Source organism: Eleutherodactylus coqui, chromosome 9 (genome assembly GCF_035609145.1).
Source record: "Eleutherodactylus coqui strain aEleCoq1 chromosome 9, aEleCoq1.hap1, whole genome shotgun sequence".
Classification (NCBI taxonomy): domain Eukaryota; kingdom Metazoa; phylum Chordata; class Amphibia; order Anura; family Eleutherodactylidae; genus Eleutherodactylus; species Eleutherodactylus coqui.
This window is the reverse complement of record NC_089845.1, coordinates 91092671-91110561: the sequence shown is the minus strand read 5'-3', so window position 1 is coordinate 91110561 and position 17891 is coordinate 91092671. Positions and strand designations below refer to the sequence as shown.

The following is a 17891-nucleotide window of genomic DNA, read 5'->3' as shown; positions in this document are numbered from 1 at the left end:
CTGACTTCTATACCAGTAAAGATCTTTGAACAAATTATTAAACAGCATGTATGCAAGTACTTGGATGAGAATGGAGAAATTAACCAGAGCCAGCATGGTTTTGTAACAAACAAGTCATGCCAGACGAATCTAATTTCTTTATATGACAGAATCACCGTCTGGGTTGTTCAGGGAAATGCAGTAGATAATATATAAATAGCATGATCACTGCCTCCTAAGGTCCCAGCCACCCGTACCTCCTCCACCACTTCCTCCATATTGGTAAGAATTAGGTCCAAGATAGCAGATATCCTTATTTTCTTCTACCTTTTGGAAGATAAGTGTCCTTTCTGTTGCTTTCTCCTTGTATTCTTATCCAGTTTCTACAGAACTACCATTCTCTGAAACTTGAATCTCTGTGGAGATGTACGCTTTCCTAACATACAACACCTCCTCCTCTTTTATTAGGTCTGCTTCTTATAAATGAGTTGTATCCCTTAAGCTATGTAGTCCAATCATGTGCATCATTCCACCAAGTTTCCATGATGCCTATGACATCATATTTCTCTTCCTGTGTTAGGAGCTCCAATTCTCCTTGTTTGTTTCCCATGCTCTGTGCATTTGTGTGTAAAATTTTAGCTTGTGATCGGTGTCTCTTACGCCTCTACTTTCCTTTTGAAGTTTTTGCCTTTGTTCTTTTGTTTCACTTCTAATAGCAAGGTTCTCTTTTCTATTAATTAGCTGTATATTTTTGCCTGGCCCTTCACTTCCCTTCCCATATTGTTCTAGTTTAAAGCTCTCCTGATGAGTGTAGCAAGGCTCCTGCCAAATATATGCTTACCTGTCTTTGTAAAGTGAAACCCATCTCTTGCAAGGGAATCCATCATATAGGTAATTCACTCTATGATCTAGAAATCCAAATATTTGCTGACGGCACCATCAACATGGCCAGTTCTTCACCTCGAAAATCCTGTTCCATCTCCTTATTACATGGCCATTCACTGGGAGGATGGATGAGAAGACCATCTGTGCTCCCAGTTCCTTCACCTTCCTTTTGTGGTCTTCAAAGTCTCTGCAGATAGTTGCAAGGTTTTTTGCAGTGTAATTTGTCCCTAAGTGTATCAGTAGGAATGGGTAGTGGTCTGTAGAACTGAATAGTCTTGATAGCATATCAGACACATCTATGATTTGTGCACCTAAAAGACTGCACACCTCTCGTGAGGTGTCAGGTCTGCAGACAGTGGCCTCTGTTCCTCTCAATAGGGAGTCACACACAACCACCACTCTTCGTTTCTTCACCGCAACAATTATTTTTCTCCATCCAAGAGGTACATAGTAGATACTGTTTTTTGTAGGCAAAGTAATTTCTTGATGTACCACTTCGTTGTTTTCCGTTGTGAGAGCTTGATACAGGTTCCCGAGGAGCATTGGTGCTGACTGACTCCTGAGCCTCCTGCTTCTTTGGGCCATATGCTTCCATTTTTCTGCTGCTGCAGGTACACTGAAAATGTATTTTCCTTCAATATTCTGAAGTCTCATTTCTGCTCCGTCAAGGAAATCCTCGTCTTCCTCAAGGAGTTTCAACGTAGCTATTCTCTCCTGAAGACTTTGCACCTTTTCCTCCTGCATTTCTGGCAGGTCTGTAAACATGTAGCATACATTGCAGCTGGCTATATGGCTACTCTCCTCTTATAGATTTATGTCCAGTTCTGAACTTTTAAAAATCAAGAGTTCTTCTGATGATATATAACCTATAAGATGCTGTTAAGTGTAAAACTTTGCGTGACTGACTGCATGTGGTCTGGCGATGACATCCGAGCAGGTAGACTCGGCTAAACCCAGCAATCGTCCCACTCACAGGGACTCTTCATTCTTCTCAGAATGCACCGAAAATATGTAAATTACCTTCCAGGAGCTCCAATATCCAAATATACTTTTTTTCCCTCTTTTATCAGAGTCTTTAATGTGTACACATGAGATAGAAACACATTACATAGAAGCTGCGTGATGGAATAACGATCATTACACAGATGCAGCCATACACATTTTAGTCCATACTGGCCCTTACAGTTGTTCAAAGTTGTCATATAAGTTCAATGACGTCAGGCAACGGACGAAAGATCTTTATATATTCATATACTCTATCTACAGCACCAAGCAATATGTCGGCACAATTGCAAGCAAAATGTAAAAATCTCTATTTACTGCACTGAGCAATACAGAAATGAGGCAAAATACTGTTGTATACTGTAAAAATGCAGGGTGTGAAAGTATGGACTGGCGATGGTAATTTTGTTGCGACTAGCGGTTTTGTTTTTTATGCCTAGCTGTGAGCCAACTGGCTGCAGCCTGCCCTCCGTGCTCTGTCCGCCAGGAGACAAAGATCATTAGGCCATATGCCTTAGCTGAGCCCTGTCCCCTCAGCAGCCTGCCAGCTAACATCTATGTTCTCTGATAGACTTCAGTGTGACTGTTTGAGGAACATCCTACAGACTGACTAATACTATGGTCAACTTTATCCCAATTTGCTACATTTATTTCTACATTTGTTGTTGTATTTAATATATTTGTTTTATGGCTTTGACATTAGAGACGGGGCTCAGTTTTATATTCTGCTACGCGGTATTCAAATTGACCTGCCTTGAGTCATTGAGGTGGGCCGCCTGAGCCCCGAGTCACAGTGTCTGTCCTTCTTCATGCCCCCTTCACTGATTGGTTGCCTTCCCTTACTGCTGTCAGCACAAGCAGCGGGGATCTGCCACGTTTGCACTGTGGGGCTCTCTGCCCCAGCCTGCACAACTCGGCTGTCTCCCCATGCTGCTGACTTCAGCACAAACAGCAGTGAAATCTCATGCATGTGCTGTGTTGCTCTCTGTAACAGCCTGACATGCTAGATACTTTTTGATGGAAATGCTATTTGGTTTGAGTGCCTCTTCCATTTCATCAGGTTCCCAATGTTCTTTTCAAAATAGCATAATCTGCCATTATCTCTGCTTGTTCTTGCTGACAGTGAAGAAGAACATTCCCGTTTGAAGCGAGAATCAGAATTGTTGCAACCTCCCTCCCCTTTCCCAACAAAACTGTTGCAAAAAAAAAAAAGAAAAGAAAAAACACTATAAGGTCAAAAGGCATTAATGGAAACACATTTTTCCCCATCATCTATAGGAGGCCTTAAACCAAACTTTACTTCAGAATTACGGTATATACTCGAGTATAAGCCGAGGCACCAAGTTTTATCCCAAAAAACTGGGAAAACTTGTTGACTCGAGCATAAGCCTAGGGTGGGTTTATACTCGAGTGAGGTCCGGGCACCATTGCTTTCAATGCTGTCGCCGCTGCTGCCGGCGGGCCCATTGAAGGCAATGGGCTGCGTGCAGTGATTCTCTAGGAAGGGCTTTAAATATAAGCCCTTCCCTGAAAATCATCCCTGACATGTGTAAAAAATAAAATAAATAAATACTCACCTCTATGTCGCTGTCAGGGCTCAGGCGCATCTGCTCGGTCCTCCGGCATTGCAGTGAAGTTCTTTCAGCAGGCGGGGATATTAAATCCCCGCCTGCTGAAAGGGCCGTATCTGATTGTCTGAGTGCTCAGCCAATCACAGGAAGCGCTCAGCCATTCATTGAATGACAGTTGACCTCTGCCTGTGATTGGTCACAGCACTCAGCCAATCACAGGCAGTGCTGGGTCATTCATTGAATTGAATGATTTTAAATCCCCGCCTGCTGAAAGACCTTCATTGCACTGCCGGAAGACCAAGCAGCTGGACACTCCTGAGCACCGACAGTGGCGGAGAGGTGAGTATTTATTTATTTTATTTTTTACACATGTTAGGGATGATTTTCAGGGATGGGCTTATATTTAAAGCCCTTCCCTGAAAATTAATGCACGCAGCCCATTGCTTTCAATGGGGCCGCCGGCAGCAGCAGTGGCCCCATTGAAATAGATGGTGCACGGACTTGCACTCGAGTATAAGCCGAGGGGGGCTTTTTTCAGCATAAAAAAAATGTGCTAAAAAAGTTGGCTTATATTCGAGTATATACGGTAACTCATAGTTCAACTTTGACTTGGACTAGAACACCAATGCAACCATCTTATACCCTCTGAGTCAGACCTGGCTGTCACAAAAACATTCCATTTTAATTTAACTCTGCATCCCGATGGTTATTTGATATTTATGTACTATGGCACTCAAGTTATCCCTTTTTTTTCCCTTTTTCATATAATTGCGTGCTTTCAACTGATAAATCAGATTTCAACATGTGTACTGAAATTGAAGGCTGATTGTTATGTTACAATAACCTTGTTAATGCAAAACATTGATAAAAATTCTTGACATAAAAATGGCACTAATGGAAACAGTGCATAGCACTCGGCTGTTTGTGTTCATGCTGGGGTCCCTTGTTCTAGAGATTACCGGTGGTTCGAATGGATAAGTGAGAAATGTTCTATACTGGAATACACCTTTAAGTCAGTTCTAGTAAAAATGTGGCTATGAAAATGTCAAAAATAAAAGATGCTACTCACGCATTTCTGCAAACAACTGCCTTCTGTCGGCCATGTTATTCCCCCTTTTCCCGGAGTCTTCAATCATTCTGTAAAGAAACAATATCAAGATGAGGCATAAGCAGATGAGACAGGGAACAGTGAAGACATTTACTGCATATTAAACTTCTAAACATTCATTTATTTTTAGAGCAAGATTCAACACATTTACATAATAAAAGGTCTTACATAACACATTTCTAAATTTATTAGCCTATTAAAAAGATTTGGTAATTCAGTGTGTGTCAAAATACCAACATATTCCATGTGTATAGAACGAAGTAAAAGAGCTAATTACGATAAATTGAGCAATTATGTAAAAACGTCACATTATTTATTAGCATTACAGTTTGAGAAGGTTACTGTAACAGAGCATTCAGAACTACACCACGAATATAATACATTAAAAATGAAGTCTTGTGTTATGTAAAGTACACATCCAAATTAACCTGAAAACGTCATACTCAAAATGGTCCAGGAAACTGGTGTCTTATATCGTTTGGCTTTCCTTCTGGACGGGGGCTCCGTAACTGCTATAGAGGGATCATGGTGGTCAACAATAAAAGTTTTCTTAACAAAAATGTGGTTCCGCAGGGTCAAGAGGATCTACTTTAGGCTAACTGGTCCTTTATCATTGGTAGTGACTAAAGGCCCATTTACACACGCAGATAGTCTTTCAAAAGACTGAACGATCAGCGATCATTTTGCATAAAGTACTAATAGGCACTAATTGCTATTAGTACTTTATCAGCTTCATTTGCATGCAAATGTTCTTCTGGTAGCTGTTGCAGAACTCAGCAGGAGCTCTGAGCTCTGTAATTAGCTCCATTGTTCAGCCATGGGCTGCTAAGAGGAAACAATGTAATCTATAGCTCCCCGTGGAGAACTCAGCACCCTGGACAGCAGACTCAGTGTGCAGCCCAGTCCTGCTTATCAGCTGTTCTGCCAGCCGGCTGACAGCTGAGAACAGCTGAGACAAAGCAACGAGCTGTTATCAGCTCTCCCTCCCTGGCAGAAAACAGCCAGCGGTCCAGTTTATCAGCTGTTAGGCTGAATGACTGTTTTCAAGAAAAACTGAAAACGATCGTTCATCAGAAAACTGAAAGATGGGCACATTTAGACACAATAATTATTGCTCAAAAGATGGCTTTTGAGCGAATTTTGTGCAATAATCGTTGAGTCTAAATAGGCCTTAACAATGCAGCACACAGCCAAGCCAGTCTCCAGTGCATGAAGCCTACTGAAAACAGCAGCAAAGAGTAGAGCTTTGTTGAGCTCTGAAATTTTGGATTTTTTTTTTTTGTTTTTACATTTTTTTTTTTTTAACACAAAATTTTTTATGATCTCAAGTAAGGGCTAATGCCCATGGATGGATTATCGCTGCGGAATTCGTGGTCATACACCCGCTGCGAATTCCGCAGCAATGTCCGTCCATTGGCATGCTGTGGTAAACGATTCTCCTCTGTCCATGAGCGGAAATCAACTGCGATTTTCCACTCACTGGGGAGAATCACACAATGTTCTATTATATACGGAAAATCACGCAGACAGCTTCCATTGCAGTTAATGGAAGCCGTCCATTCCGCGAGAATCTGCTTCACCACCCAGCAATGGTGCATAATGCGCTGCACTGCGCGCTGGCTCGCCGTGCGAGACACTTGTTGCGGATCCCGACAGGCGAGTATAAGGTCTCTGGGGGGTGCTGGGTCTAATTTCACTGCTAGATTTCGCAGGCGGAATCCGACCCGGCCATGGGCATGAGCCCTAAATATGCTTAGTTTGGTAAAGTAGTATGGTCAAAGTTTTTACATGTAGTCTGTTGCCTAAACCATGAACCTGATCACACCTCATTTGACAGCTTCAAAAACCAACAGGACACACTGTACCTGCCTAATATACACAATATTTACTTGGTTTCTAACATTTTTGTGATTAAGTCAGAGTCTTTCACAATGAACATTAATGAGGAATACTACAACATCCCCCTTCATTATAACAGATCTCCGGTACAGTGCCCAGATTGGATCTCAAAACAGAGTTACTTGAAGACACATCCTGTTTTCCCCTTCCCTCCCGCTTTCTAAGTTCCAGTTCTTCCAAGCTCTTCTCTTTTTTTTCTCATTATTTTTACTATTTTCATTACAAATGTTAATCCCAACAGCAGGTTAAGAGAAACATTGGTGTTTTGTAACTTTTGTATGCCCCCTACCTTTTTCCTTACTGTACCCAAGTTAAATTTATAAATAAAAAAAAATGCATGTAAAACCCTAGAATGCACAGAATATTTCCCAGAACAGTTTCTAATCACATATATTAAAAGGGGGTTTCCATAAATATCTGAAAAGGAGAGTTGAAGGAAATACTTCAGGCTTTGTTAAATTCACCCAGTTGGGCAGATTTTGGTGCAAATTTGTTGTGGGATTTACCCTTTGCATTGCTCAAATCTGCGTCAAACTACCGTATTTCCCTGAAAAAAAGACCCTGACGTATATTCATTTTTGCCCCAAAAGGGGCACTAGGTCTTATTTTCGGGGGATGTCTTATTATACTTACCTAACAGGCTCAGTCCAGGTCCCTCCCACTGCTCTTTGACACACTGAGTCGTGGCATTGATTGGTCAATTCATAAATCCTGCCTCCACAACATGATGGCTGACTGGTTCATCGAGTGCCGCATTGATTGATTCTTCAACTGCTGCACAGCCAATCAGTGCCAATCGCTGCCTGGAGGTGGGATTTATGAATCCCATAACCAGGAAGTGATCTTCTGTGGGCGACCCAGTACTGCATGAAGCATGTTGGAGCTCCGGAGAGCAGCGGGAGGGACCTGAACCGAGCCTGCTAGGTAATGTATGCTTTTTTATGTAGTGTAGCTAGGGCTTATTTTTGGGGTAGGGTTTATATTACAAGCCTCCCTGAATATCCTAAAAATCAGGGTAGGGCTTATTTTTGGGGAACCAGGTAGTATGTCAATTCCATTGTAGATTCTGCACAGAACTTTTCTGCACCACGGGATGTGATGTGCTGAATTTTATCTAAGCGGCGTGCACTGTAAATACTGTGGATTTTCCATTTGGAAAATCTACAGCATTTAAGCCTGTGTGACACTTACACTGCTTAGATAAGCATTAACATTTAAGACCTTTAGCAAAATGAATGGGGTGCGTTAAAAACGCTGTAAAATGCTGTGTATAATGTTTTTAATGCTGCTCACTATGCCACCGGGAGGAGAAAAAAGTGACATCATCAGCTTGCTTTGCCTGCCTTGTTAAAGCACAAAATATGCTAAAAAAAGGCAGGCAAACGCTCATAAAAACGCTGCGTTTTTACAAGCACTTGTGTGAGACTGGCCTTAATGATCAGGCTCTTTTTTTTTGCTTTTTCATCATTGCGTTCCAAGGGCCAAAACATTTTCATTTTTTTCGTCAGTATATCTGTATGAGGCTTTGTTACTTGCAGGACAACTTGTATTTTTTGATGCCATCACTCTGGAGTATATGAGGGGGTACCCTAAGGAAATTAATTTATTAAAGATAATCTATTTATTTGTACATTTTGAAACTCTCCACTTGAAGCAATACATTTGTCCAAATGTTTTTTCCCCCCTGCTCAAAGCACTTTTTAGGCCTCATGTCCTCGGGGACAGATCCACAGTGGGTCACCCGCACACGTGATCCGCGCCCCATGGGGATGCATTGGACACCCACAGGTAATTAAATACCTGCAGATGTCATTTTCCCTTGAGGCACGGATTGCGTGTGCGGGAAAACACCCGCAGCATGCTCCATTTTAGTGCGGGTCTCCTGCGGGGACGGCTCCCGCAGGCTTCTATTGAAACCTATGGAAGCCGTCCGGATCCGCGGCACACCCGCACCTGAATTCCTGCTCTCCGGCACGAGAGCGTGGGAGAGCAGGAGTTCAAAAAAAAATGGAGTGCATGGCGCATGCGCGCGGCACACTGCCGGCGTGCCGAGCACATCCGCCGGGCCGAAGAAAGAAAATTCGGCCGCGACGGAGGGCAGATCCGCAGCGTCCGGACAGGTAAGTAATGCTTACTTTTTATCCTCATGTCCGCGGGAAAGGAGGGACCCGCTGCGGGATTCTGCATGTAGAATCCGTGGTGGGCCTGATTTTCCCCGTGGACATGAGGCCTTAAACTCATCGTTATCGCTGCCTATTAGTACTTGCGCCTGTTTTTTTATTTCATCTCTTCAACATCAGCAAAACGTTTTCCTTCGAGGTCTCTTTTAAACCCAAGGAAATTTTTTAAAAAGTTGCACGGAATGAAATTGGATGAATAAGGAGGGTGAGGCGAGGGTGTCATGCTCTTTTTCATCAAGTGCATTGTCATGATGGAAGAGCCAGTCATCTGTTTGCCACAAATCGGCATGTTTTCTACATAAATCGTGTCACAAACTTTTCAAAACTTTCAAATATCAACTTGGGTTTGCTGCTTGACCCTGTGGTACAAATTCTGAGAGCACAATCCCTCACATCAAAGGAACAAATGAACTTTGTTCACAATTTGTTTGCATGAACCAAAATAGGCCAAAAACTAAACAACGTGTTGAAAATATAAGTAAATTGGAGCTGAATGTAACCTTCTCCAACATCATCAGCTGGCATACCACTTCAGAAGGGTTCCACTGACATTCATCTAGCAACAGAAGCCGTACTAGTAACATGCCGCCCACCAGAAGAAGATTCCTATTTTTTTTTAGATACCCCAGTGGTCAATGTAGTTAATGATTGTACATAGATGTTCATTGATTCATTCACACTTGTGTATATTCATTGCGTATAAGCAGCGCATGTTCTATTTTAACGCATAGCTAGAGCTCTATTGTTCTCTATGGGTGCATAATAAACACTGTACATCGTTAAGCGAATAGAAAATCAAATGGATAGTGCAAATTATTGATATTAAATATCCAAAAGACATAGGGGAGTTACGTGGTGTGGGCCACCCGTCCAATAACAGGCGGCCACACAGTCAGTCCAAGGAGGTCTTTAAAAATATATTCCAAATCCATAGGGAGTGCGTCTTGGAGAAAGCCCAAAGGTAACCTCTTCAATAAATATAGTACAGGAAAAAGATTTTAAAAAAAAACCCTGTAAGTTACATTTACATTTTATTATTATCCACCATCCAATTGTATATGTATACGCATTAGCAATCCTTCAGGTCACAAACAGCCTTTCTTGCCTTTGGTATATCCTTTATATTTTTTTCATTATCACTTTTGTAGTATAAGCAGCAGATTGAACGAGTTCCCCCGGCTGCTATGGATGGAGACGTATCCTCAGTGAGGGGTCCCGAGATACTAGTTATCCACATAGCCCTATAGCTCCGCCCCCGGCCGACAGCTCAGATCGGAATCTTCTCCCTGTCATATGACCCTGGGCGTCAGATGACCACTTTACATGAGATCCCGCGAAACATACGCCCCGGGACCTAGCTAGGCAACCGTCACCACGCACCCCGCTGTCATTTGTGCAACCACACTTACAAGTTTGTGGTCTCTGCCATGGATCCTCTTCTAACAAGTTACCTAGAACACTGGCAACTTCTGGATGGGAGATCCCACAAGACTAGCATCATCCTTAACGCGGTCTCGCGGCCCTGCCACCTGGGCTGGCCTATATGATTCTTGCTATGGAAAGTCGATTACTTACACAGCCAAGAAACAGGATTTCCAAATAAGAGATCCACGTCACCACGGCTGGACACTCATTATGTGACCTGTGACCCTGCCGTTATACACGTGACCCTGCGTACCACGCGTGGTCTTGTGGAATGGTTAATGCCGCTCTGTCTCTAAAACAGCTTAGGATAAAAAAAACCTGATTATTCTGATATTTAGTATATCCTGATCTGATTTGGGATTACTGTATGTATATGTCTATATTGTTAATTGCGTCACTGTGGTAAACTTGGTAGTATGCAGCATTGCTTTATGTTTCTGGGTGTATCTAGAAAGTCCCCCCCCCCCCCCCCCCCATCCAAAACCTGGATATAGAGCAGTCGTATTTCTATATAGGTCTCCTCTACAAAGTAAGTTCCATTACACTTAAGGGATCTTTCCTCGACTCCATCAATAACCCATATTGTGAATGTAGCGTGGGGGGGCTTTTTTCCCTTTTCTCTACCACATCACTAAGCGTTAGAGCGGGAAATTTGAGGAAAAAAAAGTCAGACTGCACATGACAGTTTCCATTGGTAACATTTTGGGTTGAATGCAACTTTTGATCATCTTTTCTTGTGTTTTCTTGTTATTCAATCATTCATTAAAGGGGTTGTCTCGCGGCAAACCTCAAAATTTTACCTTACCCCATTCCCCCTGTCACCCCCCTGGCATAAAATAGCAAATTAAAGCGGTTTTTAAACAGCTTGCTACTCACCGATCCGACGAAATAAGGACTTTAAAAAATCTTCTCCCAAAGATGGCCGCCGGTCCTTTCCCAAGGATGCACTGCGGTTTTCTCCCATGGTGCACCGCGGGTCTTCTCCCATGGTGCACCATGGGCTCTGTGCGTTCCATTGCCGATTCCAGCCTCCTGATTGGCTGGAATCGGCACACGTGACGGGGCGGAGCTACGATGACGACGCGGTGACCAGCTCTCCGGCACGAGCGGCCCCATTCAACAGGCAGAAGACCGCACAGCGCAAGTGCGTCTAAAAAAGCCAGAAGACATCAGAATTAGACGGAACCATGGCGACGGGGATGCTAGCAACGGAGCAGGTAAGTGAATAACTTCTGTATGGCTCATATTTAATGCACGATGTATATTACAAAGTGCATTAATATGGCCATACAGAAGTGTATAACCCCACTTGCTTTCGCGAGACAACCCCTTTAAGTACTGCTCTAATTGTACTGAACCAAAGAATAACGCTAATGTATTATTTAATCTTCACCCATGCATCGATTACCACCAGGTGAGCTGGACTGCTTTGTGCTTTCCTAAAAAGGAGAGTTCCAACTATGAGACAGTCACCTATCGGGTGAACAAGGGTTCATTGACTTGTGTTCCACCAGGCGAGACGGATGCTGAATCCAGGTGGAGAAGTGAACCCACAGCTCTCTACATTCAAGTCTGACGAAGATACAGAATCAGTTAAGCCAGCTTGTTTGGTGATCCTCATTCTTTCCATCTCGAAGGATGCTTTCACATTTCCCTTTTCCCTACATCCCTGTTTTTTGTTTCGAGGGTGAGACGGAATAGAGGCCCAATATTGAAACAGAGGATGGAGACAAAAACAGCTACATAGGGCAGAAGAAAATTGTGAAAAAAACCTGACTTTAAAAAAAAAAAAAAAAAAAAAAAAAAAAGCACAATTATAACTCATTTTATACAGATATGTGCAGACATTTAAACACACAGCAGCGCTTATTCATTACATTATAAATATCTTCTGGAGACAATTGGGTACTTGTGGGTTATTGGTCACCACTTTTTTAAGATTCTAGTATTGATGCCATCTTGCAGGCTATTGTTGCATTTATACCACCTGAAAGTTATTATAAAGATTTATGTTTTGGAGAAATAAAAAGTTAAAAATATAAAAGTTTTGTTTAATTGTATTGGTGAAAAATCTGTGAAATTAATTTAAAAAGTGGTGACCGATAACCCACACGTACCGACAATTGATATGTAGTCGTACTAAGGGTGGCTTCACATGAGCGTGTTTTTGTGCGTACATAGGTGCGTACATAAGTGCACACCCATGTACGTGCAAAAACACGTGTGAATGCAGGTCCGTGCATTGTTTTCAATGGGGCTGTGGCTGCTGCTGGCGGCTCCCTTGAAGACAATGGTCTGATGACACCCCTGCATTGTTTTTCATGGAAGGGCTTTACATAAAAGCCCTTCTCTGAAAAACAAAAATTTTAGTGTAAAAAAAAAAATACAATAAAAAATAACTTACCTGTCCGCCGCTGCCGTGTCCCACGCGGGGATGAAGAATACATCTGCCTCATGCAGCACATGTTTCCTTCATCCCCACTAGTAAAAAAAAATCCCTGTGACAGATGCAGCAGAGGAATTCTTCATTTCCCTACCGCAGCTGTCACAAATGACAGCTGCAGTAGAGGATCCTGCTACCAGCACCCATCATTGGATTTCAGGGAAGGGCTTTAAATATAAGCCCTTCCCTGAAAAAACAGTAAAGGTTGTGTAAAAAAAACAGATACTCACCTTCCTTCAGCTGCCGGGTCTCAGCTGCGTTTTCTCTGTGCTGTCCCCAGCTCTGTGGTCCTGTTCTTTCGGCAGGCAGGGATTTAAAATCCCCGCCTGCTGAAAAAGCTGATTGTGATTGGCTGAGGCGCTCAGCCAATCACAGGCAGCTCTCGCCTGTCATTCATTCATATATATATTTTTTTAAATACATTTCTTGGGCCTCAAGGCGACATAATGAAATTGAAAATACCAGCCCAGCAGAGTATTGTAAGAAAAAAAATTAGCTGATATATCATTCACCGGGTCACGCACTCAATTATTGATCATTGTTAACTGGGCCGGCGCTCACACATCTTTGATTAGTAAATTTGCTAGGCAGCTGTGGCATTAGTTGATTTCTAAATGCTAACTGAGTGCTTCCTTCAGTATAAGGCCGGCGACACACTACCATACCGGGCTTCATTTTGAGTTAAGACTATGGAAGCGCATTCCAGCCTGACTGTGGGTCTCCTGACCCGAACGGTGACCATCATAGGAATTTATGATGCTCTGAGTTTGGGTTAGTAAACCTACGGTCAGGCGGGGACGTATTTCCATATTATGGATGCAAAATGGGGGCCGATATGGATAGTGTGTCACCAGGCTTAGAAATCAACTGATGTTACACAGCCCCACATGAACCTTCCACAGTACGATATGCTCCATTTAAGGCCTCATGTCCACGGGCAAAAGAAGAATTAAAATCCGCAGCAGATTTTAACTCTTCTCCTGCCCGCGGATCCGCACCCCATAGGGATGCATTGACCACCCGCGGGTAGATAAATACCCGCGGATGGTCAATAAAAGGGATTTAAAAAAAATGGAGCATGAAAAAATCTGGACCATGCTCCATTTTCGTGCGGGTCTCCCACGGGGATGGCTCCCGCAGGCTTCTATTGAAGCCTATGGAAGCCGTCCGGATCTGCGGGAGACAAAAATCAGATTTTACTCACCCGCTCCGTTTCTTCTCTTCGCCGCAGCGCCATCTTCTCTCAGTCGCGGCCGGATCATTTTGCTTCGGGCCGGCGCATGCGCGGGGCACGTCACCGACGTCATCCTGCGCATCCGCCGGGCCGAAGAAAGAAGATCCGGCCGCGACGCAGAGAAGATGACGCGGCAGTGAAGTAAGGATCCGGAGCGTGCGGGAGGTGAGTTAATTCTGATTTATTCTTATTTTCAGCGCTCATGTCCGCGGGGCAGGAGGGACCCGCTGCAGATTCTCCATGGAGAATCCGTAGCGGGCCTGATTTTCCCCGTGGACATGAGGCCTTAGTGCGAATTCTACGCGGATCGGCCACATTGCTATCACATTGCTATCAATAGGTGCGGATATCCGCATGAAAAAAAAATGCCATTTAAAGCAAATCCGCGCGGAATCTGCTGCAGAAATCTGTGCAGATAGTATTTTTCTAGTGGACATGAGGCCTTCAACAATTTCCAAAGATGGAAATGATCTGAAAACTTACTGTAAAAGGTTCAACAGCGTTAAAGGGGTTGTCCTGCGATGACAAGTTAAGTTATACACTTCTGTATGGCCATATTAATGCACTTTGTAATATACATCGTGCATGAAAGATGTGCCATACAGAAGTTATATACTCACCTTCCCTGCGCTGGCGTCCCCGTCTTCATGGTGCCGTCTAATTTCAGCGTCTAATCACCCGATTAGACGCGCTTGCGCAGAAGGGTCTTCTTCCTTCTGGTCGGTCCGGGCACGAGCGGCGTTCTGGCTCCGCCCCCTTCTACGCGTCATCGTGTAGCTCCGCCTCATCACGTGTGCCGATTCCAGCCAATCAGGAGGCTGGAATCGGCAATGGACCGCACAGAGCCCATGGTGCACCATGGGAGAAGACCCGCGGTGCATCGTGGGTGAAGATCCCGGCGGCCATCTTGGAGGAAAAGAAGGAAGAAGTTGCAGAGAGGGGATTCAGGTAAGTAAAAAATTTTTTTTAAATTTCAACACATCCCTTGGGTTTGTCCTGCGCTGAACGGGGGGCCTATGCAAAAAAAAAAACGTTTCGGTGCGGGACAACCCCTTTAACCCCCATTATATTTCTGACAAGACTAAAGTACTACCTGAAAAAAGTTCTAAAATGTATTCATCAGTGTGCATAGCAAAAAACACAGTTATTCTAGCAAACAATAGATACATCACAAAAACAAGAGGTCCATATAACCAACAACAGAACAGTCCTGGTCTTCCTGAATTCGACATGCACTGCCATTTTGGAAGACGGCATTTTACTTTCCCAATTGAGAAAGCTCAGAATTCGGTATGCTCGGGGTACCGTGATAAGAAGTTTTCTTTTCAAATATGGAAGAAGGACTCATGTTTCATGCATTCTAATTTGCTGCAGAGGCTTACAGCTAATCCCAGCAATTGGCAAGTATGTACCTATTAATATTACTCAGAGTGCATAAAGCTACAAGATAAATCTGAGCCCACAGAATAAAAAGAAGCAAAAGTGTTTTTAGAGACTGCCAAACTTAATTAAACTTTCCTAGTTGCAGTAAATTTGTCTCCTTTAATGTCGATAATTCATGGACCACCTAAGTAGCCGACTCGTCTACAAATTACACAATCCTTTTAATCTAAGATGTAGAAAGCCAAAAACTGAACAAGGAGATCGGGGAAGAGAATTCCCTTAAAGTTATTGTTACTCCGTCACACTTTATACAATAACACATTGCTATACATAGAACAGAGTGTGCACTTCCAACACCATTCCATCTTGAAAGCAAAGGTTTACTTACTTAATTAGAAATTCCCTTCCTTTTCCCTGAGATGCCATCAGCAGAATTTACACGGTTTTATTGCTATTTTCTGCTGACAGATAGCAGAGAAACTGCAGGAAATATGAACACGCTGCAACCCTGTATGTTATTACCAGGTCACTAATGCAGCTAAAGGAACAGATTTAAACAGCATTATTATATTCAAGTAATATTAATGTTCCGAAAGAGAAAAAATAACTTAAGCTTTTAGTCTGAAAAGTCATCTGAAATTACAGGTACGGGTTGTGTATACATAAGGAATACCACCATGACTGACCATTATATGAGTTATCCTGCATTTATCAACATGTTTCACTCTGCATGTTCCATCTCTAATTGTCAGTTTTCCCTGAGCTGGTGGGTGGAAACTAGTTCTTACGGTGTCTCCCATACATAACACATATAGCGAAGAGGAGATCCTGCACCCCTACCTCTCTGTAGCACTCCCTCAGAAGCAGCAGGAGTATAGAGGACATTATACAGCAGTACTGAGCAGTGTAGCTGTGAATCCAGCACTGGAGTGAGACAGTAAACACTTACTAGATGTAGCAGCATTTCTGTGTCTTTGCATGGTCTCTGCAGGCTGAACTAGATGAACATTTGCCTTTTTTCAGCCTAGCATACTATTTTGCTAGATTATCACCACCATATTGTTGAATTAAAAAACAAACAAACAAAAAAAACAGTACAAAAACTTTGAAACAACAACCATACTCTTAGTAATTATTACAAGTATACTAAGACTATGAACCTGTCTGTGTTCTCCTAATATATCTATGGGCCCCACGTGTCGCTTTTATATACTATCGCTTTATGTACCCCCTCCTATATACTATGACCCCCCTGTATCAGCCACTCCTATACACTATGAAGCCCTGTGTCCCTCATATACAAAGATGCCAGTGTCCCCCCTCCATATACTGTGACCTCCTATGTACCACTCCTATATAATATGACTCCACTTATGCTGTCACTCCTATATATTATGATTTATGACCTATATGTCTCACTCCTATAGATTACAGTATGACCCCCACGTTTTCCCCTTCCAATAGGCCGCCTGCAGATGGCCGGGTCGGATCTGCCGGCCGGTGAGCTCCGCACAGAAATAGAGCATGCCACTTCTGCATAGGATTGCGTTTGTTAACGCAATCCTATGGCAGCTTCCAGGGGCGGAAGGAAATGAGCCCTAAAACAGTTGTCTAACTTCAAATTTAAAAAAAACAAAAAAACAAAACTGTTCCTCCTGTATAAAAATAAACAATCCTCTCCTCTCCTGTCTCCCTGCACCTCCAGTGCTGAATCCTCAGGTCTCCACAATGTTAACATCCAGCAGCAGCTGATGTACAGGACATCACAGGCTGCTGTAGCCATTCACAGGCCTCAGTCCTCGAACAGTGAGCTCTGTGATTGGCTGCAGCTGCTTGTGATGACCAATACACAGGCTGCTGCTGGATGTCAACATAATGTCATAGTAGAAACCCTAGGATGTGGTGCTGAAGGTGCGGTGGAGTCTGGAGAAGAGATTATAGGACTATTATTTTTATGAAGGGGGAGCAGGAATTTTAAAGAAAAAACTCCTTTAATCATGGCACAATCCAGAAAGAAACTCGCAGTTGCTTTATTCCCAAGAATCCAAACTCTTCAGATTTTGGCAGCCTTAAAATAAAATTTTTTGAATAAGGGCTACGATCTTAGAACAATGGACAATCAAATTGATAGAGCCATTAGAATATCAAGATGTACGCTTCTACAATAGAAATCTAGGAAACTATCTAGTACCTTTGGAAGCCACCTACAATCCACATCATAAGGAAGCTGCACAAAAACTACATTGGATCTAAAAAAAAAATGACAGTATTAGATCAATATTTTCAGACCCTTTCTCCTGCATCTTAGGCAGCCGCCTAATCTGAGAAATGTTATTGTCAAACACCAATGGTCCTCTACAGAAACACCAGGAACATTTCCCTGAAACCTGAGAAAATGTAAAACCTGTCTATAGAAAATGTCAAGAAACAAGATAAAGATTCCCAGCAGGCACCATGATTACAAGATTCCAGGTAACTTCACTTACACTACAGTAAATGTGGTCTACTTCACTGTATGTATCCAAATGTCCTACTGCGGGGGCTCGATAAGTCAAACACGCAGAAGCTTACAAAAAGAATGAACTCTAAAGGTCATTCACATCAGCATTGGGGGGTTCAGTCTTCCTGCTGTGCAGCTTGCTGCACTATTTCGTCCCGTTTTCTAGCTGAAATCAGCGACGAAGGTTCCAAGTGGAAAGATCTACCTGTGCCAAAAATATGTTGTAGTCCTGAATACATACATACATACATACAACATTACAGACATGAAGGTATTGGTATC

The 17891-nt window shown here is 42.9% G+C and overlaps 1 protein-coding gene across 11 annotated transcripts in view; it reads right to left on the bottom strand.

Annotated features, from left to right (window-relative positions):
- Positions 1 to 17891, bottom strand: part of DTNA (dystrobrevin alpha) — a 226281-nt gene that overhangs the window by 95460 nt on the left and 112930 nt on the right. For all 11 annotated transcript variants that reach the window (XM_066578054.1, XM_066578055.1, XM_066578052.1 and 8 more), the window contains exon 2: positions 4507 to 4574. In XM_066578054.1, coding sequence (XP_066434151.1) covers positions 4507 to 4573 — 67 coding nt within the window. In that variant the 5' untranslated portion in view covers position 4574. The remainder of the gene's footprint in view (positions 1 to 4506; positions 4575 to 17891) is intronic.